General features: G+C 34.1%; 3 protein-coding genes across 6 annotated transcripts; 2 read left to right on the top strand and 1 right to left on the bottom strand.

The window, feature by feature from the left end:
• Positions 1-2,943: 2,943 nt before the first annotated feature.
• LOC147298291 (uncharacterized) lies at positions 2,944-6,948 on the top strand. Of its 2 annotated transcripts, none has more exons than XM_086228818.1 (6): positions 2,944-3,230; positions 5,306-5,360; positions 5,457-5,815; positions 5,931-6,023; positions 6,161-6,253; positions 6,354-6,948. In XM_086228818.1, exons 1-6 carry the CDS (start codon positions 3,033-3,035, stop codon positions 6,750-6,752), a joined length of 1,197 nt encoding a protein of 398 aa, XP_086084944.1. In that variant the 5' UTR covers positions 2,944-3,032; the 3' UTR covers positions 6,753-6,948. The 2 variants fall into 2 exon arrangements, with proteins under 2 accessions (XP_086084944.1, XP_086084943.1); XM_086228817.1 differs by having other exon boundaries at positions 5,931-6,029; positions 6,354-6,944.
• Positions 6,949-10,342: 3,394 nt separating this feature from the next.
• Positions 10,343-14,490, top strand: LOC147298290 (OTU-like cysteine protease family protein). Of its 3 annotated transcripts, none has more exons than XM_086244515.1 (9): positions 10,343-10,487; positions 11,414-11,497; positions 11,600-11,645; positions 11,838-11,946; positions 12,302-12,393; positions 12,488-12,550; positions 12,994-13,109; positions 13,963-14,038; positions 14,154-14,490. In XM_086244515.1, exons 2-9 carry the CDS (start codon positions 11,433-11,435, stop codon positions 14,208-14,210), a joined length of 624 nt encoding a protein of 207 aa, XP_086100641.1. In that variant the 5' UTR covers positions 10,343-10,487; positions 11,414-11,432; the 3' UTR covers positions 14,211-14,490. The 3 variants fall into 3 exon arrangements, with proteins under 3 accessions (XP_086100641.1, XP_086100659.1, XP_086100650.1); XM_086244533.1 differs by lacking the exon at positions 10,343-10,487 and adding an exon at positions 10,598-10,616; XM_086244524.1 differs by lacking the exon at positions 10,343-10,487 and adding an exon at positions 10,622-10,713.
• Positions 14,491-16,142: 1,652 nt separating this feature from the next.
• Positions 16,143-20,364, bottom strand: LOC147298289 (actin cytoskeleton-regulatory complex pan-like protein). The gene is made up of 3 exons (XM_086247380.1): positions 19,754-20,364; positions 18,812-18,934; positions 16,143-18,115 (listed from the first exon to the last, which is right to left on the bottom strand). Exons 1-3 carry the CDS (start codon positions 20,150-20,152, stop codon positions 16,577-16,579), a joined length of 2,061 nt encoding a protein of 686 aa, XP_086103506.1. The 5' UTR covers positions 20,153-20,364; the 3' UTR covers positions 16,143-16,576.
• Positions 20,365-25,875: the final 5,511 nt, after the last annotated feature.

Below are 25,875 nucleotides of genomic sequence, written 5' to 3'. Positions count from 1 at the left end.
ATAGTATAAATAGAGGTCACAACAATACTTTTACTCAAAATAATACATAGTATAGTGTGTGTGAGTTATCTCTTTCAATTTATCAAGACAGTCACAGTTAAATTGTGACTGGATTGATTTTTTTTTAATACAATATAGTATAAATTAATGTAATATTTGTGATGTAATTTTATTTTTATTTTTTTATTGTAGTGGCATGTGATGTAATATTTGTAAATTCTAATATCTTTTACTTTATTATTTTGTTTGACTTTTCAATTAGTACCTAATCTAAAATGCTATTTAATTTTGGTACCTAAATTAAAAAGTTATTGAAATTTAGTAGTTAAAATCAATGGACCTGAAATTTAATTCATTTCTTTAAATTAATGGAAGCCCCATAATTAAAAAAGAAAAAAAAGAGTGAGAGTGGGCTCAAGATATAAACAACTAAAATATCATGTAATATTTAAAATTTTGAAACAATAATTGATATTTATAATATTATTTTATTTTTTTACCTCTTGTGAGATTGGTTCTTTTCATAAACTTACTTGAATAGAATTTACATCCTCTCTTTGTCTTGGCAATATTTGGTGTCTAGTCTGAATCATCTATTAGATACTTGAACTAATAAAACTCAAAAATTTAATGTAATCCTTAAATATCTAATAGACAACATAGATAAGAAATCAATGATTGTGAAAATAAAGAGAGGATCTAAAAATCCGACACAGTACAATTTATAAATTGCAAATTCGTAATCCACCTTTTTAATCAAGAGCCATTTACAAGCCGGTTTAATTTTCTCTACTCTCTTAAACTAATACCTTAATGTTTGTTAATTTTTTACTGAGGTTCAAAAATATTTTCCAGATGTTATTAATTTTAAAAATGTCTAGTATTATCCTAAAATTAACAATATGTAAATCTTAATATTATCTTAGTATTATCATAATATTATCCTAGTTTTATATTATCTTAATATTAAAATATTAAAATATTAAAATATTATTATATTATTATATTATCTTAAAATTAATTGTGAGATTTAAATTATATTAATTTAATAAAAATGAATCAGCCCAAAAAATAGAAAATAATCAAATAAGGAAAAAAAAATTCTTTATGGGTACATTTCAATTGTACCAATTGATCGATGGTTTGTCGGCGTTTTTGTTATAGTTTAGTTCCGAAATCCCAGAGGTAAACCCTAACATAACGTCTCTACTAAACTCATTATATACCCTAGGAGGGGATGCGGTGAAAAGATGAGGATTTACCCTTAAAACTCAGGGAATGAAGCAGCATGGCTGAGTGATCGGCAGCTAAAACCGAGCATTGGGATCATGTGCGCATGTTCGTTTGTGTGCACCTAATCAAATATGTGTATATATATATATATATATATATATATAAACCTAGGTATTGGTACAATTGAAATGTACCTATATATACTTTTTTTTTTTACTTGTTTGATTATTTTCGATTTTGAGGGTTAATGCATTTTTTTGATATTTTTATAATTAAACAGATATTATCTTTTATTATTTTAAATTATTAAACATAAAAACTAGATAATCTTGAATGTTTTAATTACCAAATGTCCTAACATATATTATCTTTCATAATTTTTAAAATTAATTCATATTAATTATCTTAATTTTAAGAGATAATATGAGTCAAAATTTTTAAAAGTCCATTTTTTTGGATCTTAGCCTAAAAAATTAGATTTAAGTATAAATCTAAATTCTTATATAGTTTTAGTCCAAATGATCCTCCAAAATTGAATCTACTTCTAATTAACTGTTTAATCAAACTATCCTTGTTCAGGACTCTTATGGTTTGAACCCGAGCACTAGCTGGTACAAGACACGTCACCAAACAAGGGTACTGCTTAAAATTCATAACCATGGACCATGGTTAAAGCTTTCTTCTGTTTTTTTTTTTTTTTAAATTTATATTTGGTTTATAGATATTATTTAAATTTTTAATTGAGCTTATCAATAATTTCAAGGCTCTTATGATTCTAGTCTTACTGAGTCACTTTTACAAAGTAGTTGTTCGCCTGACACTGGCTACGACGAGCCAGGCTATGAGGTTCGAGTATGTTGTGGCCAAGACTCATAATGATAATTAAAGCAACTCTTTTTTGCTAGCCATTTCTTATGAGATTCTTTGTTTTATATTTTATGGAACTACATATTAAAAGGGAAATGACCAATTTGATCCTCATAGTTTGAATATTCTTGGTTCAGTTAAATCCTCGTAGTTTTCATGGCCAAAAAAAAAAAAAAAAATCCTCGTAGTTTCGATCAATTTCTTCAATCAAGTCTTGGTTGTTTGCATCCTTTTAATAAAACTATGCTTGTTCAGGCATCATATGCTTCGACCCCCAGCTCGAGCAGGTGGTATTCACTTAGCACTGGTTCTCAGTCCCACTATGATCGACGACAACCATCATCAAGATTCACGACTTCATATAGGGGTAGTGGTTAAAGTTCATAACCATATATATTTTTTTTTTCTTTGTCTTGCTAGATACTTAATTTTTCCTTTAATTTTTTTTTAAGAGGGCTGAATTATTTTATGCTTGATTACCTCTCATATAACCTTATCTATGAAAATTCGAACAAAATTGACCTACGTGATTGAAGTGAGTAATTTAGAAAAATTGGTAGACCATAGAGTCTAAAATTACAGTTTAAATGAGACTCCCAATTAAGCAGTCAACATGGAGAACAAATTTGGGAAATGAAAGTGGAATCATATGTGTTAGTGACTCACTCATCAGTGTACACATATTTCAGTGTGTGCATGTAATGTATGCAAGTCTAACTTGCAGTCAATTAGTCAAATGAAATCGAAGGTGGCTGGCAAAGTGGCAAAGTGCCAATGATTTTGCTTTCATTTTCTTTTAAAAGAAGGAATTATGTTATAAAAAAAGAGTTGAAACTTGAAAGTATCCGACAGACGACGCGAACAAAAAGAGTTGTTGGAGGCTTGGAGCTATCGCAGCAGCAGAGTAACTTAGCTAAGCTAGAGACTAGGCAATGGCGATGGCGACGGCGACAGAGAGCTCTTTGACTGAGAGCTTCATAGGAGTGACGACGCCCAAGGACTCTTCGGAGATGGCTATTCAGAGATGGAGGGAAGCATGTGCTTTGATCAAAAACCCCCGGCGGAGGTTTCGCTTCGTTGCCGATCTGTCCAAGCGTGCCGAGAAACAAGCTATGCTCCGTACCAATCAGGTTTCTGCTTTCACCACTCTGTTCAATTTAGTCCCATTTTACTCTTTCTTCTTTTCTTAATTGAACTTTATTGAGTTTTAATTCCTGATTTTCCTTTATATCTTTAATTTCTATGTAATATTAAGTTTATGGTCTCCTTGAAATGTAATTGTTATTCTTCCACTGGTTTTCAGCAAGGATTAACCTGAGTCATGCCGCTAGTAATGTCCAAATTGGGCAATCTTTGGATAAGCTAGCCATGAATTTCACAGGGTTTTTGGGTATTTCTTAAGGAACCTTAAAAAATAAAATTACATTAGCCCCCCAAAGTTTGAGCAATAATTCAATATATATTTGTTGTTTATGTAGCTTCAACCAAGTTTTCCTACTCTACTTTTTAGTGAACACACATGGAGCTAGCTTATTGCTTGGAGTCTGCAATGTTCAGTGTCAGACAATATATTGTGGTTTGCATCCCATGCTTGAAGGTCTAATACTCTAATGCGATTAAGGGTATGTATGATGATGGGGTTGTGACTAGTGTAAGAGCAATTGATAGTATGATTAACTAGTGAACTTTCAATTACAATAGGCTTACATCTTGGGCCGTTGTATTTTTTTTGCCTCGGTTAATTATGGACAGGCACACAATATCTATTCAGGATGAGGTATTTTTGTGTATCAGATGATATAGTGTCAGTTGATGAATCCAAATCAGGGGTAGAGCTTAAAGACTTTAGATAGAATGTGTTTTGGGTGAAAACTTAGATGACTTGTATTGCATTATAACTGTGTATTTATACTATTACATCAGACGTAATTAACTCTAGCTATACAACTATATAAACTGAAGATAATGAACTAAGTGATACAATGATCGATAATCCCATGATATAAATCCCGTGGGAGATAAGGTGATAGACTTGATAGACTTGGAATTCAAACTGGGAGATAGATTGGCCTCATTAGGGCTAAGTTAGAATTATGGAGGACTACTATAGAATCTAAAGTTTTAGATTAAGCAAGACAAAGAACTAGCATATGGAGTGTAATTAGTAAAACTAGGAATAGAGAAGAGGGTGTGGGCGTGTGGTGAAGATTGATGGGAAGCAGATCCCTAAGAGAATCGGGTGATATTATTCGGGTGGCAAGGGAAGTGATCATTATCAGAACTTCTGTTTTTTTTTTTTTTTTTTCTGAGAGAAAAAAACAGAATCTGAACTGGTACTTGGGTTTGGTTATGCATAAGGAAGGAGGGAGTGAAAGGATTTTACTTACAGAATGGCTGTAAGGCCAGCTATATCTATGGTTCCGATGTTTGGCTACTAAGAAACATGTTTTTAAAATGAGTGTCATGCTGTAGTAACTATTATGTTTGTGTCCTGCATGTTCAATTTGAAAATTTTCTAACTTTGTTGTGTTTGTGTTGACAGTGTTTGTATCTCAACCCAGTACAAAAAAGACAAACACAAATTACCACCCCTAACAACTGCATTTGAGATGGTTTATATCTTGTAGACCTGGGATGTGCTGACGAGAAAGAGTGAATATCTGATACAAGTTATGGGGGTTAATAAGGGCAAGGGGACACCTGAATAACATGGGTAGTGGCAGTGAAAAAGGAGATGATTGCTTATATGTAACAAAAAGCATAGAGTAGAAGGCTGAATGGGGGAAAAAGATCTAAGTGGCCAGTGCTAATTGGTTTGGGATTAATATTGAAATGAGTTTGTTAGACAACCATTGTACCTCATAAACTTAACACCCTCCTCACTTGTTGCCCCATATTGAATTTAGATATGAAAGGAGATGCAAACAAAGAGAAACATACAAGTGCAGTCCCACCCTACACCTTACAAATCAAAAAATAAGTTGGGAATGGGATTGAGGTTTTGAACTTAGGACCGCCTACAACATAAACTCCAATACCATGTTAGACCTTCGTAACGAACCACAAAATTTTAAGTGGGAATTGATTGACAATTTATATCAAGCTAAGAGAGTTCCATAGTACAAAATTAGTATTATGTTTACCAAAAGTTATCTTTGTATTTTCAACTTACAAGCTTACTTTTTCCCCATCTTGAATATGGTAGGAGAAGTTGCGTGTTGCAGTCTTGGTTTCGCAGGCTGCATTTCAATTTATAGAAGGTGAGGTTTCTCAGAATTAAGATCAATGGAAGAATGTTCTCGTCCTATTGAGTTATGTTATATGATTTTTGTTCTTTGTTTTGTTTGGTTGTGAAGGAATGAATAGCGAGAACATGAAAGAGACAGAGAGGATGGAAGAAGCAATTGCAACAAAGTATTACTGTTACAAGTGCCGTCATGTGGTCACTGTGGATGTTGAAATGAAATGCCCTGACTGCCAAGGCGGCTTTATCCAAGCATGTGAAGGTGTTACCTCACTCTACCTTGCTATGTCATCTGAATCCGAGCATTCTGGAAGTGATTCCGATGGACAGGGCACCATTGTAATCCCTTCTTTGGATGAAACTGTCCTTGTCCAGGGCTCTTATGGTTCAAACCTTAGCAGGCCCCCTTTACTTAGCCCTGGTTCCCATGATGACAACATTGACTATTACGAGTCACACCAGCAGACAATGGTAGTGTTTAATAACTATAGTTAAACTCTCTTCTTTATTTTTTATTTTGTTTTTTGTTTTTCATATTTTCATACAAAATTTTTATAATTTTAATTGAACTTATTTCTAATTTCAGGGACATGATGATTCCAACCTCAATGAGTCGCTCTTACTTGGCATTGCTTCTCATGTTGACACCAACCATAACGAGGCAGGCCATGTAGCAAGGGTAGTGGTAAAACTCATAATTTGAACCAACCTTTTTTTCACCATTTCTTGTGAGATATTTGTTTTTAATTTTTCTAATTGAGCTTCTTTGATTGAACTTAGTAATAATTCTATGTCTCTTACCATTCATAATTGCAGGGCCCTTATGATTCAAATCCCAATAGGTTTATTGCACTTAGAATTGATGAAAATATGACCTTTGACCATCCAGGCCGCGGGACACGAGTAGTGGTGAAAACTCACAGCCATAATTAAACCAGCATTCTTTCTAATATCTCTTGTGAGATTTTTATATAAATTTTAATTTCAACTTATTGTAACTCCTTTGTAGGCTGCTACTTTCTCCGAGTGGGTCTTTATACTCACTGGCCTCGTCCTAGAAATCTTGTCAGCTGGTTTTGATCAGGTTTCCACCCCAAGTAAGTCTCACTATGCACTAATTAGTCTGTTGTTGGCTATTGGGGCTGTGCTTATCTGCACCTGTGAGCTCATTCACAATGCTATAAAGGAAATTCGATCAGTTGCATCTCATGATCATGAGATCAATAACATGTTTTTTGGTACCTTATTACCTGACATGTTCGGATTAGGTCTTGCCATTGTCCAATTAATTTGCTCGGCAGTGCAGTACTATTTCCTCCACAAGCATGCTAATAATCCCATGAAACTATCCATTGTGCCTCTCTTCTTCTTTTGCTGTTTGGTTGTTTTGAAATTAAAAAGCAACTAGATATAATAGAGCCTAGAGCTACACGTTACACGTACCGTTTATGAAATTTGATTAGAAGGGATATTAGTAACCTGTCATGTACTCAGACAACTTCCTCAATACAGGAAAGCCTATGTGTGTATATATATATATATGGAACGCAAATATATATGTTGAATCTTTTTATCATTGCTCAATTGCATTACATCTCTGCGTTTTTACTTGTAATATGGATTACAACTCTGCTCAATACATTAACCACCCAGTCGTGCAATCTTGTTGAGCTGGCTCTTTTTTTTTTTTTTTTTGTCAAGCTTGATAACAAAGGGCAAAACAGGACATGAACAAAATGAGTCGAAAGGCATAATGTCAATTCAAAAATTTGAATTCTAATTTTGACATTAATTAGTACACACCTGAAACAAAACCCTATTTGAAGAAAAACACATGAACCAAAATATAGCAAGTAGAAAGCGTAATGTTTAAGCATTAAGCATATTCTAGAATAAAACACAAAATATCAACCAATAGCAGGATTCAAAATAGAATCAGAGACGTATGTACATGCATTTAGTGTGTGCATGCACGTAATGTATGCAAATGTCAACTGCAATCGACGACACATTACCTTTTTTTTTTTAGGTTGGGGATGGTGATCATATTCATATATATAGTAACAAATTAAAAGATTTGGAAGCTTCGATCGTGATGGAGATCATTAGCTATTTGGTTGACAATTACTTCCGGAAGGTTTCAGTTCTCTCTTGAATTTGTTCCCAATTTACTCTTCTGCTTCTTTTTTTATGATTTGTCGAATATTATGCTTATTGATCTCCCTAGCTAATATTTTTTTTTTTGTTCTTTTGTTATTTAGGTAACTTCATCCGCCCAATTTTACTAGCTTAAATATTTGAATCTGAACCTTTCACGACTTGAAGATTTTGCAAGTTTATTTAGTTTTAATTAAGATAAATATAGGAAATATATTTTTTAATGATACGTGTTGATTATGAGTGTGTATAGATCTGTAGGTGTTATAGCTTAATTGTGTAAACCCAATATCTATATTCCAACCCGATTAATAGAAACTGAGTAATGTACTAATATGTACATGTCGCGTTGTGTGTTTGTTTGATAAACTCAGTAGAAACCCAAATAATGAGCTTGAGGAGCCACACCACCGGACAAGGTTACGTAATGGTAAAAACTCACGTCATACTTAAACCAATATTTTCTTATAGAAATAATTACAAATAAGAATAAATTAGCCTAAGATGCATGACAAGCATCCTATTTAACCTCTACACATTGTGTGTTGGGGACAAAGAGGATCAAAAGAACAAAGGAGGGAACGTACAACCATTTTGTAGGTTAAGAAGTATTATTGGCTTGGGCCTTAATTCTTATTATAAGTGGTAGCCCAAAAACAACGAAGTTCAGAAATGGATTAGAACCAGGCAAAGATCCCAAATCCCAAACTATGGTCCACCACAATTTAAATCGGTGGCAATTTTGACACTCCAAATTTATCCACCTACATTTCTTCCTTATTTTTTATATTTTGTAATTAAATAAATTTTCAAATTTACCTATCCTGCCGAACCCTCGATAGTGATTTTTTTGTCTCAGCGCACACACACACGAACAGATTGGGCTGAAACTTACATTTTTAATTAACTAGGTTTGTAGTTAAAATCTTTCAAAAACAGGATTTGAAAATAATTTATTAAAAATAATAAAAGAGTGTAGATGGATAAAATTGTAGTGCAAAAATTACCTCTCTTTAAATATGTAAACTAGTAAAATGACACCAAAGCACAGCACAAAAAGGTAAAACGACAACAAAACATGTTGGAAATTTCAAACAAATTAAATGACATGAGGAAATGGGACATACCCTTTCATGAGTAGGTTATAGTTTGTGAACAAATGCAACCCTTCACATATGGGTTATGTTTTGAAACAATACCAACCTTTCGTAGAAATGTGTAACTGCTAAATGTTTTGAACCATTGCATTTTTTGCTTTGAGTTTCAAATGAAAGGGTGCTTCACCAAATGATGGAGACACCTACATGAAAAATCACCTCTCAAGTCAAGAAGTGTTTTAGAAGTCTATAAATAGCATACCTACTGCAGTCATTTACATAGAACAAAATATTCTTTTTTTATTTACTGTCTCTAAATATTCAAGTTATTCTTGTGTAGTGCAAATCTTAAGAATAATATCAAGTGAATTTGAGTCTATAGTATCCTGGAGACAATTTGTTTTTAAACTCTTTTTGCACAAAAGAAAAGCGACAAATTAGTCTTAAAGAAAACGAATTTAATTCGTACTTTGACTCAAGGTTTTCATTTTTCTTTTGTTATTGCCTTCGTATCTCTACATTCTTCATACAAAACAACCAAACGACCAGCCTTTCTCCACTGAAACCAAACCATTAGCACAGTTTTACAAAGGCTTAATATCACTTTTACCCCCCTAAATTAAAAATAATTCCCACATTACCATATGTAAGTTTCATTGTCCCACTTAATTTACCATTTTCTGTCCATATTTTCACATATTTATTATGTCCCACTTTTTTTCAACTTTAAGGGACAAAAGTGATATTTTTTAGATAGGGTAACTGACGGTGCATATCATCAATTTGACTATTTCTGTAATTGAATCACCACCAACATTGCCCATATATCCAATCAGAGATACCCTTCAATGCCTTCATTTAATTTAAAATTTATATTATATAATATATTTTTATTGGTACATTTCAATTTTATGTCTTTATCTATGTTATGTCTTTTAATTTTCTTTTTTGTGTTATTTTATGATTTCATGTTTATATATTTGTGGTGAATAAATCATGTTATTATGTTATATATATATCTATATATATAAAGCAAATTCCCCTCCTAAATAAAATTTTCATATACTTCAAAAATATCCTCCTAAAAAATGCTACAATAGAACAATTTAATAAAGTAATGGCAAAAGCAAAACAATAATTTAACAAAATTAAATCAAAGTACTAACCCACTACTCTGTCTCTCTCTCTCAATCAAACAAGGTTATAAACTTATAACACAATTTGACACACACAAAAAAAGGGTTATAACACAAGTCCAAAGAAAAAAAAAACTAAACAATATTTATAATTACAATAGATAAATTTGTGATTATGGCATAAAAAGCTCAGTTATCCATTTATCTATCTGTTAGTGTTTTAGAAAAAACTATTAAATAAATAATTTAATTTAAAACAATAAAATATTATTGTGAGTTAACATTAAGTAATTTTGTGGTGAGAAGTCAATTTAGGCACACGGAGCCCGTGTCAAAGGGTTAGTTTATTGAATTATACACTTATATTAATGTGTTTTCAATCTCGCTAATTTGTCAAAATACTTTCAAAATTCAATAATGTGTGAGTTATGTGATGGGCAAATTTGATAATTTATCATTTTTTACATAACATTGCAACTGAGTTATACAGAATAATTATGTGGTATAATTAAAAATTTTTTAAACCACAAATAAAAATTATGTAACATTGAAATATCACTAAGTCATTGGCACAATTTGTGAAATTTGGCAAAAAAAAACATCAAAGTTACGTTCGGCGCCCGCCTTTAATTTTGACAACAAAACACTGATGCCATAGCCAAAACCAGGAACCACCACCTTTTCATATTATTCGCTCAACTACCCTTTACGGCTTTACCTTATCACCCAAGAAGAAAATAAAAGAAAAACAGAGTGAGTTCTTTTTTGTTTTTTTTTTTTCCAATTTTTATTGCTTTCGTGTCCATGTATATTTAAACATGGTAATGGGTCCTCTTTATTCTTTGTTGTCTTCGCAATTTCTTGACTGCAAAGCTACTCTTGGTACCTTTGCTAGATCTGGAAATTTCATTATTACATTTATTTATTTATCATTTTGTGCAAATTTATGCTTTTGGGTGATTTTCAAACTCAGCTTTGGGTTAGTTTTATCACTTTGATATTGTACTTCTGAATCTGAAGGCTGGTTTCTGTTGTCGAATTCTATTAGGATATGTTTCAGAATTATATTTTTTTATAACTGGGTAATTTTCTGGGTAGGCTCTGTGCATAATAGGTTCTTGTATTTGCACCTTAGAAAAATGATATGACTACGGATTCTTTAAAGCTTGTGTTTTTTATTCGTTTCAGTTTTTTTTTCCTCATAAAAGCTCGTAAATTTTCATTTGTGTAACTATATTTGCTCCTTTTGCCTGTATGTTTTCAATTCATGGTCTAGCTCAAGTAATTGAATCTGGTTGGTCTTCTACTCAGCATGCGGAGCTGGGTTTTGTTTGAGGCCTCAGCCTTATTTCATTATTAGCTCATACTTCTGTAAATTTAGGATTCAGTCTCAAAATTTTTTATGAATAATTGCTTTTATCTATCTCTAGATGTTTACTTTAGATTTGGCTGCTAATTTATTTAAATATAATTTATTAATTATTTTTATTCTCTTTTCCATTTTAACCAGAAGAAAGTTCTTTCGCCACATGAACCATTTCTATGCAGTTTAATGCTTTTCGGGTCCTTGTTTTTATGTATAACATTCGTGTATTTCATTCTATGGCTTGTGTTTCTTATTGCAATTTTAAATAGGAACTGTCACTGTTTGAAATTTTCAAATTTTGAAAATCTTTCAGGTGTATAAATATTTATGATATGGAAGGTATTGTAGTCAGAAGGGTTATCCCCTCAGACAATAGTTGCCTCTTCAATGCGGTCGGGTAAGCTCCTCTTTTCTATCCTATCCATTATCTATTGCAATGAAGTGAGCTGTGTTATGTAGGTCAATTTTGCTTAAATCAATTTTCTCCCTTCATTTTCAGGTATGTTATGGACCATGACAAGAAAAAAGCTCCTGAGTTGAGACAGGTCTTAATCTGTAGTATCTTATAATTTTTTCCAGGATAAGAAGTATATGAACATCCAGTGATTAAAAGTATAAAACAATAGATCAATCACGGGTGTTTGTGCTTAAATAGCTCCAAATTAAGCATGTGTAAGTGTGGTACTGCCTAATCAATCTTTTATACTAAACATTTTGTGGTCATCCATGGTGTGAAGGTTATAGCTGCAACGGTAGCAAGTGATCCAACTAAATATTCTGAAGCTTTTCTTGGTAAACCAAATGAAGCTTATTGTGCTTGGATTCTTGACTCAGAGAAGTGGGGAGGTTTGTTGAAATTTTTTTCCTGTTCCTATGTATCTGAATCTTGGTTACCAAACAAAATACACAGTGAAAAGCATTTCTTGTAGGAGTTTTGGCTAGTTTTGATAGCCAACTGAGTAGCCAAACCTTAATTATACATGACTGACTTATGTCTTCTTCTATGGTACTGAGCATTCTTGAATGTAAGATATGAAGAGGTTTTGGGCCTTGACTGTTCAAGAAATAGTTTGTGCAGCCACCTGCTTATAAGATTAACTTCAAATCTTTCTTTTCTTTTGTTGAGGTCTCTGTCTCAATCAAGCACTAGGATACTATAAGATTTTATTTTCTGACTGTTACTCTGTAATCTCATACGCAGGTGCCATAGAGCTTGCAATATTAGCAGATTATTATGGATGTGAAATTGCAGCATATGATATCCAGACTACACGTTGTGATTTGTATGGTCAGGTTAGCATAATTAGTGTCTCTCATCCATTTTAATCTTGTCACATGCCATTACTGAATCTTTATGGCCGTTTTCTTATGGGCTGCTGTTTGACAGGAGAGAAAGTATTCTGAAAGGGTTATGCTGATTTATGATGGGCTTCATTACGATGCTTTAGCTGTATGTGTTTCTGATTCTTTTTTGTTAATTTTCTATTTCTGAATTTGCTGGTTGTCAATGTGGAGGGATAATCAAGAAGGGCTTTGCTATGGTCCTCGAGTAGGAGTTTTTGTATTCTGCCATAATTAGACATCTTCTTGCCAACTGTTCAAACTAGATGATCTTCCTCCTCTGTCCTCCTCTTCTATCGGTTTGGGAATATCGAAGATTGGAGGGGGGTTTGGGGAAGAAAAAAACCATGAGTTAAGCTAGATACTTGTGCTGGATAAATTTTTTTATTTAATAATGTGGTCTTTATATTGATTTTGGTAGTTATAATCTGTTTATTCAATTGGCATGCTTCTGTCCTGGTTAACTTTTTTTGCTCTCCCCTGTTTTTGATTGAGGATTATATGTGATTTTTCCACTTAATGGTGGTTGGTTTCTATATGTTGTTTTATCAGATGTCTCCCTTTGAGGGAGCTCCAGAGGAGTTTGATCAGACTATATTTGCAGTTAAGGACAGGACCATTGGACCAGTTGAGGGGCTCGCTCTTAATCTTGTGAAAGAGCAACAAAGGTATTACTAATGGTTTCATGGTGCTTTTTTAGTACATGGGAAATACTAAATTATGAAGAAATTTTCCATCTACGGTTCACATACAAATATAACATGTAAAAACATTAATGTCCCTTAGGGTCCAAAAACTTCCGAATCTTGAATTAGCATGTTCAGATGGTAAAAGAATATAGACCATCGGGTTTAGGGACTTCTTTCTGACATTTTCACTCTAAACTTGTTATTCAGTGTTATAAAAGTTTTCTAGTCCAGAATTACCTAGTCAGACTGTCAGAGTGATGCTATACAAACAACCGACCTATTTTACCAGCTTATACAATTTTGAAGCAGCAATAGTTTTCAACTTTTATTCAAACACACTGTCCTGAATACAATTTCTGGATCTCTATGTATTGAGGACATACTAGTTGTCAAACCTAAATTGTACTAATATTCTTATCTTCAGTTTTGCATGTTTATTACTTTGTGCATGTAAAGTCATGACTCATGGTCAATGAACGTGTTAAAGTGATAATGAATAATTTTTCATCAACTTCTATAGGAAAAATGTCAAATGTGTTTAGCCCGCATGTAAGGGTTTCAACTCATACCCGTCCAAAAGAAAAAGGGGGTGAAATGATTGAGTTTGTGTAGAAGTTTTCCCCTTGTTTTGCCAACTAAGTATCAATGCTTGAGCTAATGTATGTTTCCTATAATTATTTTGTCTATATTATTGAGTGCCTTGCTCTGTTAGGTATCCATTTTTCTATTTTTTGCTCCTACTGTTCATATAATATAGCTCAGGTATATGAACAGTAGGAGCAAATTTCACTTGATGCATGATCATGCCTTGATTCATAACGCTGCTTCTCAGTAAAAGGAGTTACACAGACACTGCCAATTTCACTTTGCGCTGCGGTGTGTGCCAAGTTGGACTAGTCGGCCAGAAGGTTATTTCTCTGCAATGCAAATTGTGCTTGCTTCTTTTGTTTTTGTTTCTGTGTGGTTGTGTGCAGGAGATTTCATACATTCCTATTATACTGAATAATTTCTATGAATATTCAGGAGGCTGTGGAGCATGCACAGGCGACTGGGCATGTCAACTTTCAAGAGTACAGATAACATAAACTGTTAAAAACAAAACCAAACTGTAGTCCCATTTCATTGCAGTGAGGTTCCTTTGTATTCACTTTTTGTTTTAAGTTGTATCAAATAAGTTATAAAGTTGGATTATTGAAAGGCCAATGTTGTGATTATATTTAGTCTGGGAAATGTTGTATCCTACCAAACAGAAACAAAAAAACAAAGAAAAGAAGTGTTGTAGTGTTTTCCCATCATTTTATGGATCTCATGTCATGTAGTGAATCTATACACCTTAAAATTTATTTGAGTTTTCTGCAGTCTCCCAAGTTGGAATTAGTGTAATCCTTTTATATGCTTTAAGTTTTTACTGCTTAAAAATAATCTAATCACTTACTAGATGGATAGGTGCCTCAAGTCCCAATATGTTGTCTATGATAATTTTTTTGGGTATGTGTGATTGTGAATATATTTTAAGGAAGTAGGAATCCATTGTAGTGGAGATTTGAGAATGTAAACATAAGTACTGAAACTGTTATTAATAGGTTTAGCTTATGTAAATTTAGAAAATGCATAAAAGAAAAATTAAAAAACAAAACTGTTTAATGAGGATGTGAATATGAACTGAAACCCAATCCAAACCCAACCGTCTTATTTGATTCCATCGGGTTCAGGCTTCAAGTATAGTACCACCTTCCCCAGTTCCCCCTGACAGAGATGGATGCACGTGCTTAATTTAAATCTAATCCACCTCAAACTCAATGTCCCCGCTCGTCTTTAACACGCGCCTTCCTATTACATTCCAACTTTGCCTAGATTCTCTTCTCATTACAACCAGCATTTCATTTTGACATCTAATTTTTATAGTCAATTATATTTTGCATCCTTGTTGTTCGGTCAAATAACACATTGATTCTTAGCTTTCAAAACGTATCAATGTTAAACCCAAATTTTCAAATCTTTGCAATATTGTCCCTATGTTAAGTTACCATCATATCAACCGTTAAGCGCTTACGTGAAAGACGTGGACCAACTTATTTTTGTTAACTTGGTCTTCCACCACAAATTCCACTAGAGTATTGAGGACTAAGACTCCTATTAAGAGGCCAAGAATGAGACTAATTTTCTTGTACTTTTGTTGGGATGATGAAGATAAAACCACTTCTTGAGATTGTGCACTATCCACCATGGCTCGGAGGCAGTGGAGGGTGGGTAGATTCCGAAGGAGTTGTGATTTAGAAAGAGTGATTCGACATTGAAGAGGGGTGAAGAGGTCGGGACCCAGACTGAAAAGAGTGATTCGACATCTGGAAGGCTTATCTAGTTCATTTTGAGAATTTTGTGTACGTTTTTTTTTTTTGGCAACACCCAAAATACCCTTAATTAAAGTTTTTGGTAGAAGGCCACGCCAACAAAAAAAAGTGGACTCGTGTTCACTATGTAAGCGCTAAACAATTGACCTGACAGTCATCTTAATGAAGGGACAACATTGTAAATATTTAAATGTTTGAGTTTAATATTGATACGTTTTGAAAGTTATTAACTAATGTATTATTTGACCCAAATTACCCTAAGTGAAAAAATTTGGTAGAAGGCCACACCAACAAAAAAAAAAGTGGGCTCGTGTCTACAATATAAGCACTTAACAATTGACCTGACGGTCAACTTAATAAAGGGACAACAATGCAAATATTTGAAAGTTTGGATTTAACATTAATAGTTTTGAAATTCAAGAACTAATGTGTTCTTTGACCCAAACAATTAGAGTTCAAAGTGTATTTGACCCTAATTTTATTTCCAATTCTAATCAAGTAGACGTAAGCATACTGTAGATAGTTTAGCATGTGAATGTTATTAGCAATTGAGCACAACCTTTATTAGGATTAATATTCATTGCGAGCATTAAATGGGCTCAAACATTTACTAACGTGTGGTATTTAGTTCTTATTTCCCAAATCAGAATTTGACCAGAGATTTCCTTCCTAATAAGAAACTGAACGAAACATTTCTCATAACAATAATACATGATGGTACATATTACAGACGAGAAAATGTTATCATTTGTCTACCATCTTCCTCAAAATGGTGGTCCTCTAGACTTGAAATGATACAAATAATGACTTGATTTCTGGATTGCTTGCAAAGATCCCCCCAAAACCAGCAGAATCACAGCCCCTCAAGACAGAAGATAACCTTCATTTTTCTGTGGGGCTGTTCATCCAGATCTTTATGGAAACAAGATGTGGAAGTCCATTATCATCTGCATTTTATTCGCAGGCTCCTCACAACCACCTTTGAGCAGTTTCATGTAGCAGAGAGTCGGTACCTTGCACGGTGAAAAATGAAACTACTTACTTTTGTTTGGGCTCTGTCAGTGTTTTTGATGAGCAAGCTCTGTCTCACTACTTCTAGATCTTCTGTTTAAGCACATGACGTAATTGAACCTTTTGACTATCCAACCTTGCCTCCAAAAGCTTTGCCTTCAAACTATGCTTCTGCACACCAAGAGGAATGCACCCTTTCCTACCTCGAACGTGATTCCCTGAGTCAGGAGAACTCCACTGCTCCACTAAATCAGAGGGGCTAAGCCCGCCTTTACCTGAACCTCGATCCGGAGACATGATACCCCCATTAGATATCCTTCCATTTGAAAGCCTTCCATTTATTCCCTCTACCGAGATTATCTTGTAGTTATCCCCATTATTTGGGCAGGATCTCCAAAGCCTTGCTATTGATGATACCTTCTTCAACTTTGTTGGTACTGAGCAAACCTCACTGATTTCAGTAATTGGTGTTTCCTCACCTTCATGGTCTTCCCATTCCGTTCCGCTCTCTGAGACGTTACTCTCTCGGTGATTCTTATTTACAGATGGGGCACTCCCGTCTGGTGAATAGCTTGAGCCCTGATCCTCAAGATTGCTCACAGTTTCCCATCCACTCTCATCTTCTTCTATATCACCATTCTGACCAACATATGCAATTGCATGTCCCTGGATCCGTTCCTTATTGGTTCCATTGGCTTCAGGACTCACAGTACGAATTTTGGAAGCATGGCTAGCAGGACTGTAAGCAACACATTGTTCAATCTCCCTCTCATTAGGCTCACCAAAATTAACTTCTTCAAACACAGAAAAGATATCATCAGGATTGGGGGGTTCATAAGTAAATTCCTTGACATCTTGAATATTTACAGCAGCAGCAGCCTGTCGAAGAAACTCTGCTTCTCTCATTTCCTTCACATCTGGGGTTGCACTTCTTGACCTCAGAAAGTTCTCTAGATCTGCCACAAGCTTGTTCATCAGAGAGTACTTCTCTTCAACTGCCACCTTTGCATCAACCAGCTTCATTTGAACACGTTCTTCACGCCAGACCTCAGCCATCTGCAACATCTTCCTTTCATCTTCCACTTCTTCTCTGAGTCGCATGGATTCTCTCTTCAATGCTTCAACTTCAGCCTTGTCTTCTCCAATTTCCTTAGCAAGCTCATCACATACTTCCTCAATTAATTCTCTGGCCTTTCTTTCTTTTTCGTAGTCCTGCATGTATCGCTTTGCTGATAACTTGGCATCAGAAAGCTCATTAACCAATTTGGAATTGAGCATTTCAGTTCTCTGACGATTTTTCCTTTCTCGGTTCAATTCAGTCTTGATGTCATCAATAAATGCACGGATTTTCTCATGCTCTCTGCTCCGCCATGAAACCCTTTCCTCACTGACATTCCTCAAGAAGTGTTCAATTTTCTTTTTTGAGGAACGTCTCTCCATCTCAAGCTCCTGAATGCGGGCTCGAGCCTGCTCTAAGTCAGCTTCAAGTACAGATACCACTGGTGCAGCACTTACTTGTTGGTCAAGAAGCTTCATTTGGCTGTAAATCTGGCGTGACTCATCTGATGTTTTCAAACAGACAGGATCCCATTTTGTTGCCCCCTCCATGGCAGAGTTGGATAACTGAAATGAAAGTTGAAGCTAATAATTAGAGGTAGAAAAACAAAGAAAGAACAGATCTTAAATTGCCCAGGGGGAAAAAACAGGTCTTACATAAGAGATGTTTAGGAGCAACTTGAAAGAAGAAAAAGCTAAAATAATAGGCTGCTTGTTCTATAAGTTTAAGCAAATATATATATATATGAAGTTATTCACTAATACGGTCTTTGAATAAAGACAGGTTTTTTAGCTGCTGAGATGCATCTCAATGCATTTCAGTCGTATATTTACAGTTGAGAAAAATGACCGTACTGGAAAATAATTCATATATATTAATATATTCCCCATAATTGCTCATAAATTTCCCCCTTTTCTCTTTATTTGGCACATCCACCAAGCCTTGGTTATGCATATTCTGAATTTATACCATAACTTACTACTACGGTGGAAAGCAAAATAGATGACTAGATTGCACATCCTTTTTTTCCTGAAGCAGACGGTTTTTAATTGAGTACACAACATCATTCCTTGGAAAGTAAATCATCTGCCTAGGTAGGGTCCTTCCAAGGTAGATGGACTTAAATGTAGCTCAACATGTGTGCCACACATGTACAAGACGATAAAGGGTTCATGTTGTACTTCAGTTCATAAAATATGATGCTCATTCCGAATTTACAGATCATTGACAATCCTTTGTAAAAACTTAAGGAAGAATCATACCTTGCACAAGAATCCTTTCCTTGAGGTGGAACTAGGGCTTTGTAAAAGATCCTTTGCTTCAGAAGCATATGCTTTACTATTGCGAGGCCGGAGAAATGGTACCCCAATATGGCCAGCATCAGGCTGTAAAGAAGACGACAACAATGAATCTCAAAATCCACAGTATACAACAGCACAAATACCCACCGCTTGAGAGTAAGGCATACATGTTCTTAACATTGTATTGTGTAGATCACGGTTCTATGTTTATTAATACATTCACATAAACTTGAAGCAACGTCACTGATCTTATTAAAGAAAACAGGTCAGAAAATATCTCAACAACCAATTACCATACTAAGAGATGCTAGCCAGTAACCAGGAAGGTGATAGAAAGATACAGATATTACCACTTTAATACAGAGTTCAGCCTAAACCCTTAAAGAACATAATGGCCATCATTTTGAAAAGGAAAAAGAATCATTTCAGTCTAAGCGTTAAGAACACATTTCCTCTGAAAGATCGATCAACCCAGAGGAGCATTTCGTTTTTTTTCCTCTTTGAGTAATAATAATAGGCTTAATAGCTCAGTTAACCATCAAATACACTATAAAAGCTTGACCCAAAGTTTGTTTAACTTAATTTTGAGCTACAATGCTCAGATTCTTAAACCCCAATAAGAAAACAGAAGAAAAAAGAAGAAGTATGATAGCAGTAACAGTACTACAAGTATCAGTACCAGTATTATTTATCCAGCTCAAAATTGCAAATTAAGCAATCCCAAATGCATCAACCAGAAAATTTTTCAAAGTAAATTAAAATAAATTTTTTTTAAAGGTCAAACTCCAATGAAATTAGAATTAACCAAGGTTTCAAAGAAGGCCCATTTGACCAAAAAGTTCAGATCTTTGAGAACCTCAAAGAACATTAAAACTTTACTTTTTGAGTGCAGAGCAAGCTCACCTGAAACCCTAGCTGACCACTCCGTCCTTGTACGCCGGACCCCGTCTCCGGCAACTGCAGCCTCCATAGTCCGGCGGCGAGCTTCCTGGCTGACATGGGCATCTCTCTGCCCTTCCTTCCCTTCCTCGCTTGACTCCTCCTCGCTCTGTCTTCTCTCTCCTCTTCAAGGTCATTTTGGTCTTTTCGTCTTTCCCCCTCGTCGTCGTCGATCTTCCACTTGAGTAAAGGCGTCTCGGGCCGGCTCCGCTTCCCGTGTGGGAGCCCGGTCCGCTTCAGCCGGGGCAACCCGGAGGCCCGGGTCTTTCTCCGGGTGGTGGGCCTGAGCTGCTGGAGATCCGAGTCCAGTTGTGGTGAGAATGCTGGTGAAGAGAGGTGAGGCTTGCTGCTGGGTACCTTCATCGTCGTCTTGGGTCAGATTCAGCCATTTTATAAAGGGAAAGTAAGATAGAGAGAGTATGAGATAGAGTGATTGTGTAAATGGGTTTGTTTGAGGTGTGTGTGATGGTGTGTGAAATGAGAAGGAAGTACAGCTAGAAGACAGAGAGAGACAGAAAGGGCTGGGAGCGTGAAGGAGGGAGAGAGAGAGAGTTTCAGGGATTCGTTTGCTGGAGAAAATGACGCACGCAGACACTAAGAGAGAGAGAGAGAGGTGTAGAAATACATTGTAGATATACGAACGTGAAAATCTATGTATATGTATTTTCTTGTTTTCTCTGTAATTGTACGGTCAACCACCTATCTTACATCCTTGGATTTTGAGGTTGTTGACATGACATCGTATTACGACGTCGTTTTCCTGGGACAAAGAGAGAGGGACATTGCAGTTTGATCCATACAAAAGGGTATGATGGTCATTTTCGTACAGTGATTTTCATTTTGGATATTTTTTATGTAAATTATTGTGTCAAATAGGACTTGGTAGATAGGGAAAGTAGAGGGTAAATTCATTTCACATACCATCTTTGTAACTCAAGTAGTAAAGTGTTATCTCAACCATATTGCAATGCAAGGACTATACAATAGGATATACAAGCAAAGCAAAAATGGTGGTTGTGTTAATTATGTCAAGAAAGTTAAGTTGTGTTCATTAAATGCTAATAAAATTGGACTTATTGACAATGCTATGTTCATCAAATTTCTTCACTATGCTAATAAAATTGGACTTATTGACAATGCTATGTTCATCAAATTTCTTCACTAGCTTTTATTCATCAAATGATGTGGTAATATTTTATTTACTTAATTTGAGATCACTTTGGACATCATTTACTATAAGCCATAATTAACAAAATGCTATTGGCCGCACATGTGGGGAAAAAACAAAAGAGAAAACAAGAGAGAGAGAGAAGATGAGAGGAGAGAGATGGGGCGTCCGATAGTGGAAAGAAGAAGTCGGGGTCAAACAAAATTATTATGTGTGATCGTAATACCATATGACAGGTTGGCATAATGTTACTAATCCAATTAAATTACAACACATGTATAATTTTGAAGAGTACTGTTTTGCATTTAAGGTTTTAGATTTTTATTATTGACACGTAGTATAATTTGAATAGATTTGTAACACCACGTCAACATGTCACGTGATGTTATCGTCACACACTATAATTTTTCGAAATAGAAAAAGAGGCCTTAAGGAATAAAGAAGGAGGAGATGGTTGGATTTTTTTAAAAAAAATTAAACTTTATTTGGCTACAAAATGAAAATTTTTGGAAAAAATGATATGGTTGAAGCTATAGTTAACAAATAGAACAGGTACATATAGAAGTTGGGAATGGGAAAATTAGCATTATTGATAGAAGTTTCCTGCAAATAAATCTCCTAATTATACAATGTACTAGTCTTGTTTTTGGTCCCGTATATTACTGTCCATGTTTCAAACAGTGACCAACAAATATGTTACTAAAGTGAAATAACTTTGTTTTGGAAAAAAAAAAAAACTTGAAATACTACTATCTTATCCTTCTTTTTATTGAGTGAGATATAATTATGATTAATAAAAATATCACATCAAATTACACAGTATTCATTGAATTTGTTTATTGTGTGATTACTTAATGTGCATGCAGAATCGTAACACATCATTGCCATTAAACAAGAACTATAAAACATATGGAGAGGCTGCTTGTAAAGTATAAAAATTGAAGTCATGAATACAAATCAAAGAACAGTGGAGAATTTGGCACCAACCATCCAAAAATTAAAGTTTAGTTTACGAGCCTTACCTTTTTATTATCTCCAAACTCACTAGCATATATTATGATTTGAAATATTATTGGTGTTAGAACCATTTCTAGTAAACTTGGTTCTCTATAAATTTCAGTGCAGGTCCCACAGATTATTAAAACTCTTTGAATTTTGTTTTTTCTTTTTTATATTGATTGGCTTGGAATTTTGCTCGATGCTCATTGTTCAGCAAATATCTATAATTCACTATTTCCAAAAGTGTGAATTTAGCACGCGCCTGAACCGAGCGTGGTGTTACCATTTCGTTTTTGCATATCTACTATTTACGAATTATTTAGTCAAGAAAAAATAGTAGATTTTGTGATTTCCTGAGACTGTCACAGATCTAGAGTTTACTTGTTTCACTTTCTGTATTATTAAATTTTACTTTATTTTATTTTAGTTTTCAGACAGCAGAAGGTATCCGAGGGCGTCACCACGTGGCGGCTTCATCGGAGCAATCATGGGCAAAATGTACATGCATCCTGTGCAGTTTTGCTAGGCGACGAATACACCCACGTGAGTAGGAAGGAGAGGGTGTGACTCAGTCTGTCACCCAAAACAATAAAAATTTCAGTTTAGAATATCTAAAACCAATTATCAATTGTTTAACTCTATACTTTTAGGCAATTTGCAAATTGGGAATTCAATGAACCATATGCTGCAAATTATTTTGATATGGACCTTTGATTATGATTAAAAAAATATATGGGTTCTATAACCATTTTTTTATTTTTTTTCACATTTGATAAGATATGAATTTAGGTTTCGAAAATGGACAAGAACTTGGTGAGGCAATTGTTCCAGACTCATAATTTTGAATTTTAATAAAGATTTTAGATAGGTTCAACCTTAGTGCTAAGTAGACAAATAAGGAAAATATTTAATTTGGTCTCCTAATGTATATTTGGGCCTCAAATTTTTTAGATATTTTATATATTATGATGATTTGTATGAGTACTTACCAAAGAAAGAAAAATCATGTGAATATATATGAAGAGAGTCGAGAACTCTATTTTTATGATTAACTTTAAATCTCCAAAATCTCAAAACAAAGTACCCTAATTGAAATTATAAAAGTTCAGTTTCTTGTATTAAATCCTTTACTCATATACTCAATCATTTAGAATGACAAAAGCGCCCTTCAAGGTACTCGAAAGCCTAACTAAGGGGGTGTCTCTAACTTCGATTTTAAACTTTTAATAGATTTTAAAAGTCTAAAAATTTTTTGGTGTTTTTAATTAGGATTTTAATGGATTCCATAAAAATCTAGGTGTCTCAAATTCGGATTTTAATAGATTTTTAAAAAATCTAAGTGTCCTAAAAAACTCAAGGATTTCATTAAGTGATAGATTTTGGTGGATTTGAATGAATTATATTCACATAACAAAAGCCATGAGAATTCCAGTAAATTCCCTTTAGATTTTGATGGATTTTAAGAAATTTATATGAAATCTGCAACTCTTTTAAAATTCATTAAAATCTTAGTTGAGGACACCTCATAAATTCATTTTATTTAAAATCACAAATAATTCAAAATATCTTTTTAATGTAAATATGTTTGAGGTTTCATTCGTTTTTTATTTTAAAAAATTTACTATACATCAATAAATAGTTGGTAATATGCTTCTAGCTTTAAATTTTTTATGTCGATCGGTCTTCATTTAGGATTCACCATTAAGTTGTCACCTATTGCAATTAAAGGTGCCCAACCTTCTTACCCAAAAAAGCTAATTTCTTACCAAAAAAAGAGGTGCTCGATCAACCTAGATTTTCATGCATGGACGTGGACTTTCCACCCACCCATTGGCATAAAATAGGATTCACATATACAAGTCATGTGAAAATTAGATCCAGATCGATCATTTTGAGGTGATCCACGAAATCCCTAAGGTGCAAACAATTAATAGCTAAATTAATGTGGGTCCCAGCAGGTACCGTCAGTCGTAATTGATGTAATATAAATGGGGATGGGGTCCCTACATAGCTACCAATGAACGTGCTCGATCTGCTTGAAGTTGAACCAAGTCTAAGTGTTTTTATCCACTCGTATGCATATGAGTCATATGACCTTTATTTATGTATATGGGTGTTTTGAGAGTTTCAATTCGCAGTGCATTATTGTTTACTCTGAAATTGTATGAGAATGAGACAGTACATGTACATGCGTGGACCATGTTAATTAACTAGTAGTTCAATATGGATATCAACACTTTTGCGCAGTGCATTATTGTTTGCTCTATATGCCGCCTCTTACTATTTAGGGTCCCAAGATTTTAGGCTAGATTTTCTTTTTATCTGTGTCGGGGTTTTTTTTTTAAGAAATTATAATTTAGGTTTTGTAAGACTTTATAAGTTATAACGAAATGGCTATGTTTTATTTTCCATGATTTGATGTAACAAGTGAACAATGAGATAAATTAGTAATTTAAGTAAATTAATTATATCATATTAGTATGACACATAGTGTTATAATTACATGAAATAATTTCTCAATGTATAGGTTAATATTGTTTGTGTGGCTTGCATGTTTGCAAGTGACCATGCCCACGTTTGTTGGCGAATGGGGACTGCTTGTCCATTATATATCATATTGGAGATATTATATCAGTAGTGCTAGATATACCACATTTTTGTACCATAATTTTATACCACCTTATGTGGCAACTTACATAGCATTCATACATTGGATACTAAAAAATAAAAATAAAAACCCAAAAAATAAAACAAAAACTCTGTCCAATAAAATAATGACACGTGAGATGGTATAAGAATATGGTATAAGAATGTGGTAAGTATAGCATTATTCATATTATATATATGCAACGGTACGTGTCTTTAACCATCATCAACACTTTGACAATATTTATACTACATACCCTGCACCTACCAATACGTGATTATATATTTAATTTCAAAGGGAGATATTAACTTTCTTTTTCTTGTGAATTAAAATGGATGTACTGTATTTAAGGGAGATATTAACCTAGGTAGCTATATATGTGGCACTTAATTGGGCATGATAAAAAGGCCACTGGTAAGTGGTGTAGCTATCAATAAGACTAGTAACCTTCTAAGCCATATATATATATTCCCATGAAATGAACTTGTTTGTATTATTGCATATATATGTTCCTTTGTCAGAGACAATGAATTATGAACATGTAGACCCTTATTCGTTTTGGACCCATCAATGAGTTAAAAGTTAAAACTATTTGATGCCAGACAATATCACGAATTAAAGGATTCCTAGCTAGCTAGGGTTCATTAATGATTGATTGTTTGCTCGATCTTAAATAGTAGGCGCGCTGCTTATAGTTAATTTAGATCGTAGTAAATTTTTTTACCATGAATGGCAACCAAAGATTTGTTGAAGAATTGAAGGAAGTGCATGCATTACAAAAATAAAAACAAAAAATTTACTCCCGTCTAACTGTTTAATTATGCAACCTATTGATTATTTTACCAATCAATTAAACATTAATTTAATAATAAAGATGTTTCAAGTTCGAATATCTAATTTTCATACTTTGGTTTCATCGAGTGTATAGGAACAAGAAAATGAATTGGTTCAGACTTGAGAAGACAAAAAAAGAAAAATAAATTAAGAGTTGGACTAAGGGTGCTTATATTTGCACCCACTATACTACTCAACACAACCCCCTTAAAAAGTTAATTCCTTCTGTTTTCCCGTTTTCCTCTTTGTTTCTATTTCTTATTTCTTAAAGCTTAAGGGTCTTTTGTTTTCCCTTTCCCCCTTCCTTGCGGTGATGACTTCTGTTGACTTGGTGCATAATCATATATAACCAAATGAATGACTATAGCAGAAGGGAGATGGAAGGATGGAATTTCTATTTTCTTTTTCATGTGCTTAATATTTTGAATTGGCATAATA

This window comes from Dryas octopetala, chromosome 1, assembly GCF_963921425.1.
Source record: "Dryas octopetala chromosome 1, drDryOcto1.1, whole genome shotgun sequence".
NCBI classification, from domain to species: Eukaryota; Viridiplantae; Streptophyta; class Magnoliopsida; order Rosales; family Rosaceae; genus Dryas; species Dryas octopetala.
The sequence above is the reverse complement of the archived record's forward strand: the minus strand, read 5'-3'. Positions and strand labels throughout refer to the sequence as shown.